The 20,686-nt window shown below is 40.9% G+C and overlaps 2 protein-coding genes and 2 non-coding genes across 4 annotated transcripts in view; 3 read left to right on the top strand and 1 right to left on the bottom strand.

The window, feature by feature from the left end:
* On the top strand, positions 1-11,032 carry TCP1 (t-complex 1). Its single transcript, XM_012451242.2, has 12 exons — positions 1-202; positions 1,313-1,398; positions 1,585-1,713; positions 3,662-3,759; positions 4,155-4,265; positions 5,073-5,254; positions 5,533-5,659; positions 8,147-8,322; positions 8,689-8,812; positions 9,170-9,362; positions 9,465-9,628; positions 10,285-11,032. The coding sequence occupies exons 1-12, from the start codon at positions 139-141 to the stop codon at positions 10,499-10,501; spliced, it is 1,671 nt and encodes a 556-aa protein (XP_012306665.1). The 5' UTR covers positions 1-138; the 3' UTR covers positions 10,502-11,032.
* Positions 3,920-4,060, top strand: LOC135268583 (small nucleolar RNA SNORA29). Its single transcript, XR_010336887.1, has one exon. It is a non-coding gene; the product is annotated as a small nucleolar RNA SNORA29 (small nucleolar RNA).
* LOC135268578 (small nucleolar RNA SNORA20) lies at positions 8,874-9,005 on the top strand. Its single transcript, XR_010336882.1, has one exon. It is a non-coding gene; the product is annotated as a small nucleolar RNA SNORA20 (small nucleolar RNA).
* Positions 10,176-20,686, bottom strand: part of ACAT2 (acetyl-CoA acetyltransferase 2) — an 18,823-nt gene continuing 8,312 nt past the window's right edge. The window contains exons 5-9 of the mRNA XM_012451285.3: positions 14,543-14,686; positions 13,278-13,400; positions 12,086-12,240; positions 11,224-11,334; positions 10,176-10,869 (exon numbers count right to left, since the gene is read on the bottom strand). Of these exons, the coding sequence (XP_012306708.1) occupies positions 10,699-10,869; positions 11,224-11,334; positions 12,086-12,240; positions 13,278-13,400; positions 14,543-14,686 (704 nt within the window). The 3' untranslated portion in view covers positions 10,176-10,698. The remainder of the gene's footprint in view (positions 10,870-11,223; positions 11,335-12,085; positions 12,241-13,277; positions 13,401-14,542; positions 14,687-20,686) is intronic.

Below are 20,686 nucleotides of genomic sequence, written 5' to 3' on the forward strand. Positions count from 1 at the left end.
CCCAGCAGCTTTCGCGGCATCGCTTGGTTCCGCTCCACGCCGTCGTCGCCACTGCTGTGGTCGCCGGTCGGCCGAGGGGCCACGATACTGGTTCCCCCCCGGTGTGAGCAGAATTCGACGTGTACTGCTGTCGTGAAAATGGAGGGGCCTTTGTCCGTGTTCGGGGACCGCAGCACTGGGGAGGCGATCCGATCCCAGAACGGTAAGTGCAGGCCGGGCCTGGGTCGGGTTCGCTGGCGGGGCGAGCGGAGTCCCACCGCTACCAGCCCGCGGCTGCCCTCTTTGGCCCTCTCCTTCTTTACGTCCGCAGAAAGGGCCCCGGGACACAGCGGCTGGACCCGGCCCACCCGCCTTTCTCAGCGGGGAGGAGCCCAGGAGCGCGCGGCAGGGTTTTGAGACCGGCACCTCGTGGGTGTGGTGTCAGGGGCGGCGTTGGAAACGTGCCTCTACTCGGGAAAGCGGGGCCTCCCGGGCTCGCACGTGCGGGCCACGCCTTGCACCCCCTTTTGTTCTAGGGCAACCCCCTGAGCTTCCGTGTTAGACGCTAGGTTTCCCAGAAAAGAGTAGGTTGACCCGCGTGCCCTCGAATGAGCCCGGTGCCCTGTCCACCTGCAACTGCCGTCGAGGTCAGGCGTTCGGCGTCCAGCTCTGTCCGGGTTGACAGCTTTTTACAGTATAGTTAGCCTAGGAAGCGCTACTCGAGTGCGTTGACCCCAGGAGACGGCAGCGCCAACTAGCTTCCCCATTGAACTACCGATTTTTTTCCTCACAGATGAGCAGAAACTTGCAGGATCTGAAGGAAAAGGCTGGTATAGGTGTACGAAGTGGCAGAGCATGAAAATTGTGGTTGTTACTTTTTTTTAGTTCTCCCACCATCAGATCTGCACCTGCCAATCAAAGCTTTACCAAACAGGCTCGCTTTTTTTAGAGATGGGGTCCCACTGTCGCCCTGGCGGGAGTGCCATCGTAGCTCACTGCAGTCTCCCAGTACAGGCCCGCGCCGCCACATTCAGCTTTTTTTATTTTTATTTTTTGTAGAAATGAGTTTCGTTATATTGGCGGGGCGGCCTCAAACTCCTGGCATCAAGCGATCTTCCTGCTTGATCCAGTGTTGGGATTACAGGTGTGTGAACCACAATGTCCGGCCCCATTTAGACTCTTAGTAGGTGGTTTTTAAACAATTAACACAGATGTGTAGACTGGGGAAATAAGAGGGGCTGTTGGACGTCATTTACCTTCTTTAGGCTGAAATTACTCTTTCAGAGTTATGGATTATTCTCATTTTTTTTTTTTTTTTTAAATTTGTCTACAGTTATGGCTGCAGCTTCGATTGCCAATATTGTAAAAAGTTCTCTTGGTCCAGTTGGCTTGGATAAAATGTTGGTGGATGATATTGGTGTAAGTACATGTAACTGTTGTGTTGGTTGCCTTCAAGTAAAACTATCTTCAGTGTTACGTTACGTTTATTCTTTGATTTTATCAGAATCCAGGTACTGGAAGGTGATATTAAAGGTAAATGTGTATTAGAATGGGGCTGTGTTGATTTCTGTAAGTGGTTCATATTTTTTCCTGCTAATTTCTTAGGATGTAACCATTACTAACGATGGTGCAACCATCCTGAAGTTACTGGAGGTAGAACATCCTGCAGCTAAAGTTCTTTGTGAGCTGGCTGATCTGCAAGACAAAGAAGTTGGAGATGGAACTACCTCAGTGGTAGGTAGACTGGCTAAAAAATGATCATTTTTCTAAAAACGACTTTCAGAGTTGAAGCCATAAGTGAGTCATTTGTGCTGTGTCAGAAATAAGCTATATATTCTAAATGCCCAGAAGACTGAGCAAAAAGAAAAAACAAAAGAAGTTACACATTTAAGAGGGAAAATAAGTTTCTCAGGTGCAGATTCAGAAACAAAATTTGTGAGTTGATAGTTATAGCTAGTTTGTACAATTTAAGTAGGAAAGAATTTGAGTTCATTTAACATAGCCCTGTTGTTTTAAATGTTGGTATTCAGGTAACACACACTTTTTTTTTTTTTTTTTTGAGACGGAGTTTCGCTCTTGTTACCCAGGCTGGAGTGCAATGGCGCGATCTCGGCTCACCGCAACCTCCGCCTCCTAGGTTCAGGCAATTCTCCTGCCTCAGCCTCCTGAGTAGCTGGGATTACAGGCACGCGCCACCATGCCCAGCTAATTTTTTGTATTAGTAGAGACGGGGTTTCACCATGTTGACCAGGATGGTCTCGATCTCTTGACCTCGTGATCCACCTGCCTCAGCCTCCCAAAGTGCTCCTCCTCCTCGCCTTGAGACTTGGAAAGCTCTAAACTTTTCTAATTATCTGGAGGACAAAATGTTACCAATTTGGCAAGGTGGGTCGGGGGAGCAATGTTTTTATATATTTTTTTTAAGAGACCATCTGTAGCACAGGCTGAAGTCCTGCCGTGTTGTCATATCTCACTGTAGCCTCGAACTCCTGGGCTCAAGCAATCCTTCTGCCTTAGCCTACCAGAGTGCTTTGGCTTGCAGGCATATGCCACCTCAACCAACTAATTCGTTTTAATAAAAAACTTTGTTTTGGTGGAGACAGGGTCTTGCTATGTTTCCCAGGCGGGTCTTGAACTCCTGGCCTCAAGTGATGCTCCCTTCTCAGCCTCTTACGGTGCTGGGATTATGAGCATGAGCTGCTGAACCCAGCCTGTTTTATTTTTTAAATCCTGACAGGTAATCTCAGGAATTCATAATGGGAGTGTGAGAAATTAATACATCATAATCTGACATTGTGGTCTTATCGAGTCAGTAAACATGATACACAGTATGAATCCTTCATAGATCATCCAACATTTTGGTATAGTAGAAACACTGTTGTTTGGTGAGAAAGATATTAATTCTGGAGAAGCAAGAGATAGTTTGTGGAGAAATTGTATTTCTAGATTAAACTTCAGCCATGAAAGAATGGAATCTACTCCTAAAATATGAATATGATCTTTGTCTAACTTATGATAATGTGACTTAACAAATACTGTAGTTTTCCCCCCCATAAGAAGCTGAAAAGATTTTTAAGTCTTTTTAGTTTAAAAATATTTCTCAGTGTTTCATATCAACTTACAAGAACTATGTTTTTTAAATAAGCCAAATAACAGCCTAATATAGATCACATGAATAGTCAAACTCAGTTTAGCTTTTGTTGAGCACTCAGTCTCTAAAGGTAATGGATGTGTTGTACTGCTGAACTAGTTTCTTAGAACTTTTTTCTGGCTTCTATCCAGTTTTGGCCATTTGCATTTATATGTAATACAATAAGCCCTCACTGAACATCCACAATGGAGTCATGGAAACTGACTTTAAGAGAAAAGATGATTTGTAAAAAAAAAACCAGTTTTCTTCCCCCATCAGTGTTACAATAAATAGCTGTATTTGGTATTTGAGAAATTGCTGTCCATTGTTTTGCCTAAAGTGGCAGTTTCCAAGAATTTGTGAGTAACATTGAGGACTTAAAGTATTTTGTAGAGTTCTTCTCCTCCCACCTCCCAGGTTTCTACTAACCAGTTAGTTCATTTCTCCACCACCATTCTGGTTAATAATATATGGCGATTTTAGTGTCATTTCATATGTATTGCACATGTTGAGTATCAGGCATACTCAGATCAATGAATGTTTTCTCAACAGGTTATTATTGCAGCAGAACTCCTAAAAAATGCAGATGAATTAGTCAAACAGAAAATTCATCCTACATCAGTTATTAGTGGCTATCGACTTGCTTGCAAGTAAGATTGTTTGCGTTCAAAGAAAAATTTTTTGATGTAATAGTTGTTAACAGTGTGTTGTCTTAATGTTTTGATTAATAACTGATTTTTAATTTGAAAAAGCAGTGTTACAGTATTTAAGTAGTAATATTTGTCATTAGAAACTTGGATCAGTATCTTTTTTCCCATTTGACTACCACATTTTCTCCTAATAATAGATTTTAGTGGCTATGCTTATGGGATAGATTAAATTTGCCATGATCTGAAGAGGGAGGGTTTTTTTCGTGTCCTCCTCCTATATGAAATGGCTGAACAGATCTTACGACATTTTGGCTCTGTTAAGCATGATGAATACAAAGAGTTTGAGTAGTGACTTTACAAGCCTTTGTCTCCCCCCCCCCCCCACTTTTAAACAGGGAAGCAGTGCGTTACATCAATGAAAACCTAATTGTTAACACAGATGAACTGGGAAGAGATTGCCTGATTAATGCTGCTAAGACATCCATGTCTTCCAAAATCATTGGAATGTATCCTTGTCGATGTCAGAAAAAAAATTAGGCTTTTTAAAACATAAGACTTTGAGATGGGCATGGTAGTGTATGCCTGTAGTCCCAGATGTTTAAAAGGGTGAGGCAGGAGGATTAATTGATCCCAGGAGTTCCAGTCCAATGTGGGCAGCATAGCAAGATCGTGTGTGTGTGTGTATGTATGCAATATCAGCAATATCAATTTTGTGCAATAAAACTTTAACTATTTTATGCAAATTGATATCATTAGGAGTAATGCTGTGTTTAAATTGTCTGTTGCCTTCCTTGCTTTTTTAGGGTGAAAAGATAATATAAAGCATGTCTAAACGTGATATGAATTGCAGATAGTGATGAATAATGTACCATTTTGATGACATAAATAATGCCTGATTCTTTTTTTTTTTTTGAGACGGAGTTTTACTCTTGTTACCCAGGCTGGAGTGCAATGGCGCGATCTCAGCTCACCACAACCTCCGCCTCCTGGGTTCAGGCAATTCTCCTGCCTCAGCCTCCTGAGTAGCTGGGATTACAGGCACGCGCCACCATGCCCAGCTAATTTTTTGTATTTTTAGTAGAGACGGGGTTTCACCGTGTTTACCAGGATGGTCTCGATCCCTTGACCTCATGATCCACCCACCTCGGCCTCCCAAAGTGCTGGGATTACAGGTGTGAGCCACCGCGCACGGCCTATGCCTGATTCTTTAATGGATTAGATTACTAAAAGGAAGTTCCTTCAAATTAACCTTGATTTTTCATGTGTACCTTTGTCCATTCCAAGTCTGTTACTGCCCTTAACTTTTGGCTTAGAAATGGTGATTTCTTTGCTAACATGGTAGTAGATGCTGTACTTGCTATTAAATACACAGATACAAGAGGCCAGCCGCGCTATCCAGTTAATTCTGTTAATATTTTGAAAGCCCATGGGAGAAGTCAAATGGAGAGTATGCTGATCAGTGGCTATGCACTCAACTGTGTGGTGGGATCCCAGGGTAAGGTTCAGGATTTGGTTTATAGGATGAGATTGCTACAGATTAAAACTAGCTTTTTGTGGGTTATGTGCAATACATCTTTTTGTAATTTAAAGCACATACGTCTTAGAAGGAATGTAAATTTAAAGAAATAACATGCATTTAATGCTGTAAAAATTTTTTAAGTTGAAAGGTAATGAAATGTAGTCAATTTGTGTGTTTACATACAACTGATTATAATACTCTTTATTATGCTTTTAAGGATAGATGTAGTAACTTAATCTTACATTCAATTTTAGGCATGCCCAAGAGAATTGTAAATGCAAAAATTGCTTGCCTTGACTTTAGCCTGCAAAAAACAAAAATGAAGCTTGGGGTACAGGTGGTCATTACAGACCCTGAAAAACTGGACCAAATTAGACAGAGGTATGTTGAGAAATTATTTTTGGCCTTTTAAGTGTGAGTGTCTTGGAGGACTTTTAACATTTTTGGCCAAGTCAAACTGTTTATGTAAACTTCCAGAAAAATTAGTCTGGTATTTTAAGAGGGATTTGGGGTTATATAGCCTTTACAAAAATTGGCCTTTTTCTGGAATTTTGGTTTTATCAGTCTATTGACATTATAAAAGACAAGAATCTAATTTCCTCAAAGCAGTACAGAACTCAGCAATTTTGCTACTGTTTGCTAGATACTGGAGGTACAAGTGTTATTAGTGGTTGGCATGTTAGAAGAGCTAATGGTGAAGGTAGTGTGACCCCTGCTGTAGATTTGACTGCCTAACCATCACTTAAAACAATAAATAGTTTAGGCTGGGCATGCCTATAATCCCAGCACTTTGAGAGGCTGAGATGGGAAGAATCTCAAGCCCAGGAAGTCGATGCTGCAGTGAGCTTTGATTGTAACCACTGCACTCCAACCTGGGTGACAGAGTGAGACCTTGTCTCAAAAACAAAACAATGAATAAACAGTAGTTAACCAAACCTTCAAGAAAGCTTTGCCAAGAGTAAGAAATGTGCTTTCATCAAAATCAGTCTGCACAGGTATTCTTTTTTCCTTCCTTCCTGATAAAGTGTCCTTTCTTCCATCAAAGCCAATCCCTCTACAGTAAGTGTTCCAGAGTCTGTTTCCTTCTGCTTTGGAGCCTTGCATTCATTGATTCTTCTTTCACACCTGCATCTTCCACTAATTCTGCTCTTTCCTGGATTCTTCTTGTGGCTCTTCTGCCTTTCAAGCCTTTTAATACATCTTCCTGCTGTAGGTACTCCCTGTCCTACATCTTTATAGCCAGATGTCATGAGTGATTTACTACACAAAACTTTTCTGGTGCTTTTCATCTCTTCCCTTTTCAGCCCTCTTCTCCATTTGCAGGACTGCATGTTAAGGTCTCTAATGTGAAATTCAGAAGGCATTTTCAGCCTTCTTACGACTTTTAGCAACCCTTTGACTATGTCCTTGAAATGCTTTCGGGGATGGGAGGCCTTGTGATGCTGCATTGTCTATCCCTTTGCCTGGACCACCATCTTCTAATACTCTCCAGGATAGTCCATTTGTTCCCATGACTTCATGTATTATCTTTCCATTCCAGAGACTCCTTAAGCTGTTTCTCTGAGCTCAAACACATACATCTATCTTAATAGAATGCTTTTTAAGCATCTCAAAGTTAACATATCTAAAACTGAACTTGTGATAATACTGCAAATCTGCTCTTGACCATTTTAATGATGAGGACTCCTTCACACAGGCAGAAAACTAGGAAATATCCTTAACTTCTGTTTTTTGTTTGTACAGCTCATGAATTGTAAGCTCTAATGGTAGAGACAGAATGATTCCTTTAGCATTGTAGCCCCGTCCTTAGTACAGTGTGTAGCACACAGTACTTGTTCAGGAGACAGGCTTCTTTTGAGGTTGATCAGTAATTCATTTTACTTAAAAAATTCTTTGATCTCGGCTGGGCGTGGTAGCTCACACCTGCAATCCAAGCACTTTGGAGGCCAAGGTGAGCTGATCACCTGAGGTTGGGAGTTCAAGACCAGCCTGACCAACATGGTGAAACCTCGTCTTTAAAAAAATATAAATAATAAAAATTATTTGATCTATTCACATTGCTTCACTCATAGTGACTCTCAAATCTATATCTCTCATAGTTTGTGGTTTCCATGCTGTAAGTGACTGACTACCTCCTGGCAGATTAACCCGAGTAACAACAGACACTTCAAACTTAATCTTGTCCCATACTGAACTCTGATTTCCCATTCTGCCCCGCAAACTATTGCTATTTATTTTATTCCAGGAGTCACACCCAAGCCATAAAATTTGACTTTTCTGTTTAAGCAATTCTCTTGCCTCAATCTCCCAAGTACCTGGGATTACAGGTGTCCACCACGCCTGTCTAATTTTTTGTATTTTTAGTAGAGACAGGGTTTCATTGTGTTGGCCAAGCTAGTCTCAAACTCCTGACCTCAGGTGATCCACTTGCCTTGGTCTCCCAAAGTGCTGGGATTATAGGCGTTAGCCTTTGCAACCAGCCTGGACTCCTCTTCACTTCATTGTCCTGCCTCCTAGGCTAGATTTTATGTCTTTTATGTGCTTGTAATCTCTGCATACCACTTGAATGACAGTTGCCTTGGAGTGTGATTGGTAATCCCTCTCCCCACTAGATCCTTGAAGGCAGGACTCGTGTTCCCTGTGTAACCATAGTTCTTGATTAGTAATTCAAATTCGGGTTCGGAGAGCTAAGTGGTAATTTTTTAAATTCATTCAAATTTTCCATGAATTGGACTAATTTAAATTCTGGTCAGAGATAAGAAAGATTAATCTATGGTTATCTTGTGATAAATACTTAATGGAAGTCAAAGCTAAATTATTTTTTAAAAATCACAGAAGGTAACTCTGGGTTATAAAAATACTTTGCAGAGAATCAGATATTACCAAGGAGAGAATTCAGAAGATCCTGGCAACTGGTGCCAACGTTATTCTAACCACTGGTGGAATTGATGATATGTGTCTGAAGTATTTTGTGGAGGCTGGTGCTATGGCAGTTAGAAGAGTTTTAAAAAGGGACCTTAAACGCATTGCTAAAGCTTCTGGAGGTATGTCTTGTGCTGGATCTCACGTAAAATCCTTTCATTATACCTGACCACATCAGAGGTCTTTTTACATTGGAATATTGATAGGAAGCAGCTTCAAAAACATTTATATTCTCTTAATGCTTTGTGCTGTCAGTACATTTATAGAGCCATTTTTCATGTAACTGAACAAATTCATTAACTGAGTTTGTTGGAAATTCATGAACTGAATTTGATCACTTCACAAATTTCTTAGGATAAAAGGTGTGCGTTGCCCAACTAAATTCTAAACTTGTAATTTATCACTTTTATCACAAATGCTACTGAGTCTAAGGATATTAAAATCATGAAAGAGCAATATTTACAGGTACTTTGTAACTCTCTTAATAGCAACTATTCTGTCAACCCTGGCCAATTTGGAAGGTGAAGAAACTTTTGAAGCTGCAATGTTGGGACAGGCAGAAGAAGTGGTCCAAGAGAGAATTTGTGATGATGAGCTGATCTTAATCAAAAAGTAAGAGCTACTTTCTAAAATTGTAAAGTTACACAGGTTTTGTTAAGTAAAAGTAGGCTTTCTTCCCATTTATTTGCTGCTTGTAGTTTCACAGTGATATGAGCAGTTATACGCGTGGGATAAAATAACATTGGACCACTGTAAGTTGAGATGAAGTAACCATTTTCATCTCTTCTGCATGGACTAGACATTGTTTCTGTATAGCATATCTAAAAATCCTGTGTAGGCAGAATTTAATCAAGGGCACTTTCACTATATACACTTATTTTATTAAAATGCCAGTTTTTTTGAGAAATTGATGCTCTTGGCAAAAAGAAAAAAAAAGCTGTTAAGAATCTCACTTTTTGTTTTTAACAGCACTAAGGCTCGTACGTCGGCATCGATTATCTTACGTGGGGCAAATGATTTCATGTGTGATGAGATGGAGCGCTCTTTACATGATGCCCTTTGTGTAGTGAAGAGAGTTTTGGAGTCAAAATCTGTGGTTCCAGGTGGGGGTGCTGTAGAAGCAGCCCTGTCCATATACCTTGAAAACTATGCAACCAGCATGGTAAGAAGAGTTATTCCTTGTCTCAGTGGCCTGAGAGCAGTAGCTGTGGGCTTTTATTTTTTTTCCCTTTTGTGAAGTCACCTAATTATCTTTTTCTCCTAGGGGTCTCGGGAACAGCTTGCTATTGCAGAGTTTGCAAGATCACTTCTTGTTATTCCTAATACACTGGCAGTTAATGCTGCCCAGGACTCCACAGATCTGGTTGCAAAATTAAGAGCTTTTCACAATGAGGCTCAGGTTAACCCAGAACGTAAAAATCTAAAATGGTAAGCATATAATTTCCCTGTCTTTTTAGCCCTTTGTTGACCTTTGGAAAACGGAATAGTAGTCATCTACAGGGTCAGCAAACATAAATAACACACTTACCAAATACTACTTAACATGGAAAACTTCACAGCAAGCATTTGTTGTTTGGTCACTATAATTCAAGGGATAAATGACTAATTCTTAGCACTGGGGTGCCCTAGTTAACTCTGACTGCTAATCTCTTCCTGTTCTTTGGGTAGAAAGACTACCTACAAGCTATGGGGCTGGGCCAGGTGTCTGTTGCCTGTAATCCCAGCACATTGGGAGGCCGAGGCAGGCAGAATAACGAAGTCAGATCCAGACCATGGTGGCCAACATGGCCAAACCGCGTCTCTGCTAAAATACAGAAAATTAGCCAGGTGTGGTGGCAGGTGCCTGTACCCAGCTACTTGGGAGGCTGAGGCAGGAGAATCACTTGAACCCAGGAGGCAGAGGTTACAGTGAGCTGAGATTGTGCCACAGCACTCCAGCCTGGCAACAGAGCGAGACACTGTCTCAAAACAGATCTCTAGTCCAACTTAAAAATCAAGTTTAATGCCTGAATGACATAGCTGGAATTAATAGGCCACCTAATTAAGTTGTAAGCAGCCATTTAATAGTTCTTTCTTAATTGCAGGATTGGTCTTGATTTGAGCAATGGCAAACCTCGAGACAACAAACAAGCAGGGGTGTTTGAACCAACCATAGTTAAAGTTAAGAGTTTGAAATTTGCAACAGAAGCTGCAATTACCATTCTTCGAATTGATGATCTTATTAAATTACATCCAGAAAGTAAAGATGATAAACATGGAAGTTATGAAGATGCTGTTCACTCTGGAGCCCTTAATGATTGATCTGCTATTTATAACAATGTTAAATGCAATTGTCTTGTAGCTTGAGTATAACATTAAAATACAACAAGCTGTAAACTTGGGTTTTTGTGATGTAGGAAATGGTTTCCATCTGTGCTTTGGTCCTCTGATTTCACATATTATAACCTAGTACTTTATTAGTTTAAAAAGAAATTGAGGTGGTTCAAAGTTTAAGCAGTTCATGCTCTCTGAACACACATTGCTATTCCCATCCCACCCCCAATGCAGAGGGCCGCAACACCACGACTTCCGCCCGTTCTCTCCAGTGCGTGTAACAGGGTCACAAGAATTCGACAGCCAGATGCTCCAAGAGGGTGGCCCAAGGCTACAGCCCCTCCTTGAATGTTGACCTAAGGGGGAGAAGAGACTTAGATTGTTTATTCTTCTGTGGACATAGTTTAAAATCCTAAACTTGTCATTTTCCTCTTAATGTTGTATTAGCATGCTACCCTTTCAAACTCAGATTTTCATTTTAACTGCTTAGGAATAAATTCACACCTTTGTGAAAATTCATCCCTGACTATCTTACCTCCTTCCTTTTATGCCAAGTAAGCTAATGTGCTTTTTTGTTTACCATGGGAAGTAACAAAATAAGTGAACTCTGTCTTAGTAACTCGTATTTACCCACATGGCCAAGGCGTGGAAGACAAAATTGCATTGTGAAATTCATCGGAGAGCTCTCAGGATTACTTGTGCATCTTTACCTTCTCGGGGTTTAGTCCAAGTTCTTTAACTATTGCAACAGAGAGAGCTGCAAAGGCTTCATTGATTTCAAATATATCAACATCCTCCAGTGACCAACCTGCTTTTGCAACCTAAAGGAAAGATTCATAGAAAAGATGTCTAAACTTGGGTGGAAAGGCTAAAGTTAAACCATTCTTTGCTGACATAAACATGAAATATGCTGCATAATACTGAATGGTCTCTTAACTGCTACTTTGGTTTTTCCTTAGTTTTTTTTTTTTTTAAATACAGTGACATTCTCATACATTATTGCCTTAGTGATATCCATTCCATCCAAAAGGTTAAGGATGTGATCTAAAAGATCCCTTAGAAATTCTAAATTGTCTTAAATTTTGAACCAGTAGCATCTGTTATGTGTACTGAAGGGTAAAGAAACAGAATCAGTTCCCCTAAAAAGCAGGTGATCTAAATGCTCTCAGTGGCTCTGGGTAGTGACTCACACCTGTAATCTTAATGCTTTGGGAGCCTAAGGCAAGAGATCACTTGAGCTCAGGAGTTCAAAACTAGCGTGGGCAACACGAGACCTTGTCTGTACAAAATACTAAGAAGTTAGGCATGGTGGTGCACCTGTAGTTAAGCTAACTCAGGAGGCTGAAGCCGGAGGAATATCTGAGCCCAGGCGTTCTGAGGCTGCAGTGAACTATATGATAATGCCACTGCACTCCAGCCTGGACAACAGACCAAGACCTTATCTCAAAAATAGAAATAAATGTTCCCGGTTACTCTTATGGTAGGGAAAGACTAGAGAACAACTAAATGAATAAGCTCATTTAAGGCTAACAGGAAGACAAATTTCATAAAAGGGAATAGAGTTATACTCACAGCTTGCTTTATGGCTGGAATTGGTCCTATTCCCATAATGGAAGGCTCCACACCCACTTGCGACCAGGAAACTATCTGTGCTAAAGGTGTAAGCCCACGTTTATCAGCTTCTGACTTCTTCATAAGAACCACAGCTGCAGCACCATCATTCATTCCTGTAAAATATGAGTGACTTGATTTCTACAATGCTTATTAACTTCAGTTACATAACTGGCTTCTGTACCACCTGAAGACATGAGTTAAATGATTTTACATGTTGACTAAGGCATTTACTATAATTTAACAGGCTTTATAATATACATAGAAATTATGTTTGACAATATATTGACCACAAAACTTTCCAACTAGAGAAAGTGGTAGGATAATAGCAGTCAGAGCTGGGCGTGGTAGCTCACACCTGTAATCCCAGCACTGTAGGAGGCAGAGGTGAGTGGATCACCTGCAGTCAGGAGTTCGAGACCAGCCTGACCAATATGGTGAAACCCCAATCTCTACTAAAAATAGAAAAATTAGCCAGGTGTGGTGGCACCTGTAGTCCCAGCTACTCGGGAGGCTGAGACAGGAGAATTGCTTGAACCCAGGAGGCGGACATTACAGTGAGCTGAGATCGCACCACTGCACTCCAGCCTGGGTGACAGAGTGAGACTCCATCTCAAAAAAAAAAAAAAAAAAAAAAAAGATTACAGCAGTCAGGGAGGGGAGATCTCTGAAAGGAAATGGAAGAATAATAAGCCTGGGCCTCACAAGGAGGTATTGGGAGTTTCTAGTACTGGAAAAATACAAATGTAGATAAACTGAAGTTCCCTAATTTACTTTTTCATTTATATGTCTAGTTGGGATGTCAAGAAACCAAAATAATTCTTTCAGTATAGGTTAAGTCAATGATCAGATAGAAATGACAACATATTTCCTTAAACTTTTAAGAATAATTTTGTATATAACTATGAGTTGGGTGTGGTAGCTCACGCCTGTAGTTCCTCAGCTACTTGGGAGGTTAAGGCAGAGGGGCTCACTTGAACCCAGGAGTTTGAGGCTGCAGGTGAGCAATGATCATGGCACTGCACTCCAGCCTGGGTGACAGAGCAAGTCCCTGTCTCAAAAAATAGTACTTTTATATATAAATAGAAAAATATTCACTTGGTAGACCTTACAAAACATAGTATTCCCCCAGATGTCCTACAGAAAATCTAACCTGAAGCATTAGCTGGGGTGACTGTTCCTGTTCCATCTGTAAGAAAGTAAGGTTTTAGCTTGGATATGGCCTCCATGTTGCTCCCATGGCGAGGAAACTCATCTGTTTTAACTTCAATAAGACCTAAATGAAGGAAAACCAATTACTCAAGATTACTCCAGAGACAGAATTAAAGTGTGCTGGGAATAGTGGGTTTCTCAGACATGGAACATGCGGATTCATACTTGGCAGAAAGGTTTTAATATGTAACCACTTTGATTACAATAGGAGGAAAGTACACACAAGAATTATTGTACATGAAAACAGTTTATCCTTATGAGATACCTGTGTTTTACAAATCCATATCCTTTCCTGAGGAAAGTAGTTACCAGGGACCTGTCTGTGTTAAGTTCTGCTATGGTTTGGATCATAGTACTTGGCTGGATACAAGTGAGAGGATCAGGGAGTCTCAAAGCCAATCCTGCACTGCTGGCTGGACATAAGAGATGTCAGTTATCAAAAAGGGAGCTTGATGGTAGCATTCTGTATTAGAAAATAGCGAGTGGCTGGGCGCAGTGGCTCACGCCTGTAGTCCCAGCACTTTGGGAGGCCAAGGTGGGCAGATCACAAAGTCAGGAGTTCAAGACTAGCCTGGCCAGCATGGAGAAACCCCATCTCTGCTAAAAATACAAAAATTAGCTGGATGTGGTGCAACGCACCTGTAATCCCAGCTACTTAGGAGGCTAAGGCAGGAGAATCACTTGAACCCAGGAGGTGGAGGGTGCAGTGAGCTGAGATTGCACCACTGCACTACAACCTGGGCAACAAGAGTGAAACTCCATCTCAGAAAAAAAAAAAAGAAAATAGTGAGTGACCCCAAAAGATCCACCCTTTAGAAATGTGAAGGGGAGACACACACACACGCAGCAAGAAGTAATGAGTGTCCACTTCTGAGGAGGTTGAGCCTACACAGGAAAACAGGCCAGCTGGTGCCTCCTAACAACCATGAGCCAATGCTCCAGTTTCTCATAAAACCTGCTGTATGTGCACAGCAGTCATGGGCACTCTGGAACCAAGAGTGCCTGAATGCTGACATAGTTCCCATGTTGCCATGTCCTGGAAACCCATCACCCCCTCCCCACATTCATGTATCCAGAACATATCTTTGCAGCCTGAAAAACATAACTAAGATAGAATTTCTAAAGATTCATATGTATTACTCTTTTAGATGTTACTCGTTCCTATAAATAGGTTGATGTTTAATTAAACCATTATGATATACTCACCTTTTCTAGATGACACAAAAACTGGTACAATCTCTTTGTCAAAATGGCCAGCTTTCTGTGCATTCTCTGTCCTGTTCTGGGACAGAACTGCAACCTTGTCCTGATCTTCTCTACTCACTTGCCACTTTTTAGCTACATTTTCAGCTAGAAAAGAAGAAAAATAGCAAAACCTAACATTTTCATGAACTGGCATTTGATAGATCAAGTTGTCCACATTTGACTACGCACTGACCACACATGCTAGCGGGGTCAGGGTGGCCTATGCAGTGCTCTGTGTGGGGTGGCCCTGCCTGCCACTGGCAGTGGGTTTGCAAATGTTGCAATGACTCTCCTACCCTTTCTACATAATCGTAAACTTTCAGAAATTTCCTTCACCCAGAGTCACCATTTATATTTTCCCTCCATTTGCTTTAATGCTTTTATTCTGAACCATTTGAGAGCAAGTTGGAGATATGATGCCTTTTTACCCTTAAATTTTAATTTCAGTGTATACTTCCCTCAAACAAGGTGACTTTCTTACATAAGCAGTTATAAAACTCAGGAAATTTGGCCAAGTGTGGCAGCTCACACCTGTAATCCCAGCACTTTGGGAGGCTGAGGCAGGAGGATCACTTGAGCCGAGGACTTTGAGACCAGCCTGGGCAACAAGGCGAGACCCTGTCTTCACTCAAAATAAATTTAGCCAGGCATGGTGTGTGTGGCACGTAGCTAGTAGTCATAGCTGCTTGGGAGGCTGAGGCAGGAGGATCACTTGAACCTAGGAGTTCAAGGCTACAGTGAGCTGTGATCGTGCCTCTGCACTCCAGCCTGGGTGACCCTGTCTCACAAAACAAAACAAAAATCAGGAAATTTAACATGAATCAAACACTATTATCTAATCCTTGGTCCACATTCAAATTTCATGCCCTTCTAGCTCCTTTATTTGTTCAGTCCAGGAGCCAATAAAGAAGCATGCATTGTACTCAACTATCAATCTCTCTGGGTTGCTTTTATCTGGAACAGTTCTTCAGACTGTTTCTTAAACTTGGTATTTCTGAAGAACATGGGTCAGTTCTTCTGTTAGGGGTCATCAACTTTGATTTGTCTGACCTCAGGATTGGATTAAGATTCTGCCAAAAGGCAGGTGTACCACTGAATGATGGTATGATTTTTCTCGGTTAATCTTATTAAGACACAAATGACAATCAGTTTATCCCAGGCGATGTTATCTTTGATCATTTGGTTAAAATGGTTTGGTATTCACCAGGTTTCTAGCTTTTAAAGGCACCATTTTTTCATTTATAAGTAATCAATAATGTATGGGAGGTTATTTTGAGATGGTCAAAATATCTTCTTCCCCATCATATTTCACCCACTAGTTTTAGCATTCATTAATTCATGACTAACTCCAACATTCCCTCTATTGGTATTAATTGGCAATTTACTGTAAAGAAAAGCTTTTCCTTTTCTCTCCATTTATTCAGTTATTTATATCAGGATGGACTCCTATCTTTTCATTTTATTGAATAAGTTATAACCCATTAGTATCATTACTTACTTTGATGCTGAAATTGTTCGAAACGTGGGTAGTTATAACCCGTTACTATAATTACTGACCTTGCTGCTCAAATTGTTCAAAATTCCACTACAGGAAAGTGGAACCCTGTAGGCTGCCTCCTGTGTACTTGTGACATGTCCCTAAGCATGTCCTTATTTTTTTAGCACTTTTTTCCCAGCCTTGGAAAGTGCCATTTCTCCTAAGAACATTAGTTCCTTTTAGTGGAGAAATGTATTTGGAAACAAAGATCTGGGTGTCAGGACTGCTTGTTGTTACTGGTTTGTCATTGTTTCTAGGTCTGTTCAGTAGAAACTTCCGTATATATATATATAAAGTTTATAATTTTATGTATACACACACTCATGGTAACACTTTGAGTTCATATTGCTATCTCCAAAATGCAACCTAGCACAACAAGCTACATTCTTCTCGTTTTCCATATTTGTAATTCTCTTCTACAAATGTGAGAATTGGCCAGGCATGGTGGGTCACGCCTGTAATCTCAGCATGTTAGAAGGCCTAGGCGGGAGGATCCCTTCAGCTCAGGAGTTTGAGGCCAGCCTGGGCAATATGGTGAAACACCATTTCTACCAAAACTATAAAAAATTAGCCAGGCATGGTGGTGCACACCTGTGGTCCCAGCTACTCAGGAGGCTAAGGTGGGGGCTGCAGTGAGCCAAGATTGAGCCACTGTACTCCAATCTGAGTGACAGAGACCTGTCTCCAAAAAAAAAAAAAAAGTTATTGCTTTGCTTTCTATTCTATGTCTTGTCTTTACTTACCAAGCTGTTTTTTTTTTTTTTCTTTTTGGAAGAGGTCTCACTATGTGGCCCAGGCTTGGAGTGCAGACGCTACTAACAGGCAAAAATCATAGTATAGTATATACAACCTCAAACTGCTGGCCTCAAGTGATCCTCCCACCACAGCCTCCCTAGTAGCTGGGACTATAGGCACCTGCCACTGCACCCTGTGGAAGCTATTCTCTTATATATACTTCTAGAAGCTTTATAGCTTTTGCTTTTATTTTTAAATCCATGATTTATCTCAAACTAACTTTTATATATGGTGTGAGGTAGGGGTCCAGGTTCATCTTTCCCATGTGAGTAATCTGTTGTTCCAGCACCATTTGTTGAAAAGACTTTAATTTCTCCATTTCATTCCATAGATGCCTTTGTTGAAAATGAGCGTAAGTCTGGGTCTATTTCTGAACTCTGTTCTCTTTCTTTGTCCTTATGCCAAAACCACACTATCTTGTTTACCACAGCTTTATAGTTAATGTTAAAATCAGAGAGTGTAAGTGCTATTTTCTGACCTCAAAATTGTTTTGACTATTCTGAGTCCTTTGCATTTTATACACTATTTATTTATTTAGAGACAGAGTTTCACTCTTGTTGACCAGGCTGGAGTGCAATGGCGCAATATCTCAGTTCACTGCAACCTCCGCCTCCCAGGTTCAAGCAAGTCCCCTGCCTCAGCCTCCAGAGTAGTTGGGATTACAGGTGCCTGTCACCATGCCTGGCTAATTTTGTATTTTTAGTAGAGACAGGGTTTCACCATGTTGGCCAGGCTGGTTTCAAACTCCCAACCTCAAGTGATCTGCCTGTCTTGGCCTCCCAAAGTGCTGGAATTACAGGCATGACCCATGGCACCTTATACATTTTAGAATCAGTTTCTTAATTTCTAAGAAAAAGCCTGCTGCAATTATAATGGGATTACAATGGGACAATAATTCTTTACATATTTTTAAGTGACCACCTATGGGTTACAATATGGATCCTTAATTTATAACTGTCTACTTAAGAGTTAATTCTGTCCCATTTCACATAAAAATTTAAAGACCATATGAAAGTATAGCTCCATTGTTCCCCCATCTCCCTCTTCCTTCTCTTTTTTTTGTAATAGAGATAAGGACCATATGAAAGTACAGCTCCATTGTTCCCCAATCTCCCTCCCTCCCTCCCCTCCCTTTCCTTCTTTCTTTCTTTTTTTTTTAAATAGAGACAGGGTCTCTCACTCTCTCACCTAGGCTGGAGTTCAGTGGTGCAATCATAGCTCAGTGTAGCCTCAAACTTCTCGGCTCAAGCAATCCTCCCACTTCAGCCTCCAAGTAGTTAGGACTACAGACACAAACCACCATACCAGGACTTATTTTATTTTATTTTTAGTAGAGATGAGGTCTCACTATGTTGCCCAGACTGGTCTTCAACTCCTGGGCTCAAGCAATCCTCCTGCCTCACTGCTCAAAGTGCTGGGATTACAGGCATGAGCCAACACACCTGCTTACCCACCCAATTCCTTACCTCTATTATATCCATATATGTTGTAAATGTTATGCTTTTTACTTTAATTAGCTGTATCTTTTTTTTGTAAATTAAGAAGTAAAATATGATCTTTTATATTTACCTTCATAATTACAATTTTTGGCACTACTCACTCCTTTGTGTAGACCCAAGATTCCATCTTCTGGTATCAATTATCTCAAACTTCCTTTTGTTAAAGAGCTGCGGTATCTCTTGTCTTTATTTACCCCCAGATATGGAAGCTATTCTTTTGTTGTCATTGAGGTTTCACTATGTTACCCAGACTGGAATGCAGTGGATACTCACTATGACAGCCTTGCCCAGGCTAGGCTCAAACTCTTGGGCTCAAGCAATCTCCTGCCTCAGCTCTTGAGTAGGTGGGAGTACAGGTGCACACCACCATGCCTGGCTCCTTAAGCATTTCTTGTAGTGTAGGTGTGCAGGTAATTCATTTTCCTTCATCTAAAAATGGTTCTTCACTTTCATTCTCTTTTTTTTTTTTTTTTTGAGACAGAGTCTCGCTCTGTTGCTGAGACTAGAGGGCAGTGGTGCGCTCTTTATTTTACTTTTTACTACAATTTGCTAAGGTACAATTTTTCTCTTGTCCATCTTGGTCTTTGAATTTCTTTTTGCACCAAATTTGGAAATTTCCTTCAGTTTTTTTCTGCCCTATTCTCTCTCTTCTTTATGTATGAGATTCCTATTCCACGCATGTTAGTCCTATTTATTTTGTCCCACAGAGCACTGAGGCTCTATTTATTATTTCTTTTATTATTATTTTTTTGAGACAGAGTTTTGCTCTTGTTGCCCAGGCTGGAGTGCAATGGTGTGATCTTGGCTCACTGCAACCTCCACCTCCCGGGTTCAAGCAATTCTCCCACCTCAGCCTCTTCAGTAGCTGGGATAACAGGCAGGCACCACAACGCCTGGCTAATTTTATATCTTTAGTAGAGACGGAGTTTCTCCATGTTGATCAGGCTACTCTCAAACTCCTCATCTCAGGTATTCCGCCCGTCTCAGCCTCCCAAAGTGCTGGGATTAAAGGTGTGAGCCACTGTGCCTGGCTTATTTTTTAATTTGATTTAATTTTTTGAGACAGAATTTTATTCTTGTCACCCAAGCTGGAGGGCAATGGTGCAATCTCAGCTTGCTGCAACCCCCACCTCTCAGGTTCAAGTTGTTGTTTTGCCTCAGCTTCCTGAGTAGCTGGGATTACAGGCATGTACCACCACACCTGGATAATTTTTATATCTTTAGTACAGACAGGGTTTCACCATGTTGACTGGGCTGGTCATGGACTCCTGACCTCAGGTGATCCACCTGGCTTGGGATTATAGGTGTGAGCCATGGTGCCTGGACTGTTCGTTTATTCTCCATCATTTTTCTCTGTGTTCTTCAGGTTGTATGTGATCTATCTTCAATTAAGGGAATTCAGAATCTTTTTTTAAGAGATGGGGTCTAACTATATTGCTCAACCTAGTCTCAAACTCCCAGTCTCAAGTGATCCTCCCGCCTCAGTCTCCCAAGGTCCTGGGATTACAGGTGTGAGCCAGCATGCCCACCTCCATCCCCAGTGAATTCTTAATTTCAGATTGTGTACTCTGCAGTTCTAGATTTTCTATTTGTTTCTTGTTTATATTTTTCCTTTTATTCCTGAAATTTCCACATCTGTTCTTCCATAAAGGTTATATTGTCCTTTGTATCTTTGAACATATGTAAAATAGAGCCTTTAAAGTCTTGTCTACTAATTCTAGTATCTTTTATTGCAGGGTCTATTGACCGCGGTTTTTTTCCACCCCGGTTGTAAGCTACATTTTCCTAATTCTTTTAGTATCTAGAAAGTTCTTATTGCATGCTGAACACTATAGTTGGTATATAGTTGGACATGTGGATTTTATTCTCTTTAGAGAATATACTGAGTTTTGTTTCCACAAACAGTCAATATACTGGCAAATCACCTTGATCCTTTTGAGGCTTGTGTTTAAGCTTATTAGTTTGGGTCTAGAGTAGCTTTTACTCTATGGCTTTGGCCCTACCCCTAAACTGTGGTCTTTCTATCAATGGAGTGCCCAAGGGGTTCAGTAAGGTTTCCTCTCTGCTTTTCCAGAACTCTTTTATCTCCTAGTAATCGATAAAATCTCCATTCAGTTCACCTCTCCCTTGCAGCTGTTTTCTACTAGGCCTTGTAGACTGTTATCTACAGGCTTAGTATTTGATCAAAGACTTAAGGGGACCCTTTTGCAGATTTCTGGAGCTCTTTTTTCTTCTACTCCTTACTCCTCCCCACAAACTCCAGCCATCTCAGAA

Source organism: Aotus nancymaae, unplaced genomic scaffold (assembly GCF_030222135.1).
Source record: "Aotus nancymaae isolate 86718 unplaced genomic scaffold, 86718_ANA_hifiasm-v0.15.2.pri h1tg000040l, whole genome shotgun sequence".
Lineage (NCBI taxonomy): Eukaryota > Metazoa > Chordata > Mammalia > Primates > Aotidae > Aotus > Aotus nancymaae.

Excerpts from the sequence above, each read along its gene's own strand:
- TCP1 (XM_012451242.2), top strand. The coding sequence starts at position 139 with ATGGAGGGGCCTTTGTCCGTGTTCGGGGACCGCAGCACTGGGGAGGCG. Across the intron at positions 203-1,312 it reads GGCGATCCGATCCCAGAACG|TTATGGCTGCAGCTTCGATT; the intron begins GTAAGTGCAGGC and ends ATTTGTCTACAG. Across the intron at positions 1,399-1,584 it reads TGTTGGTGGATGATATTGGT|GATGTAACCATTACTAACGA; the intron begins GTAAGTACATGT and ends CTAATTTCTTAG.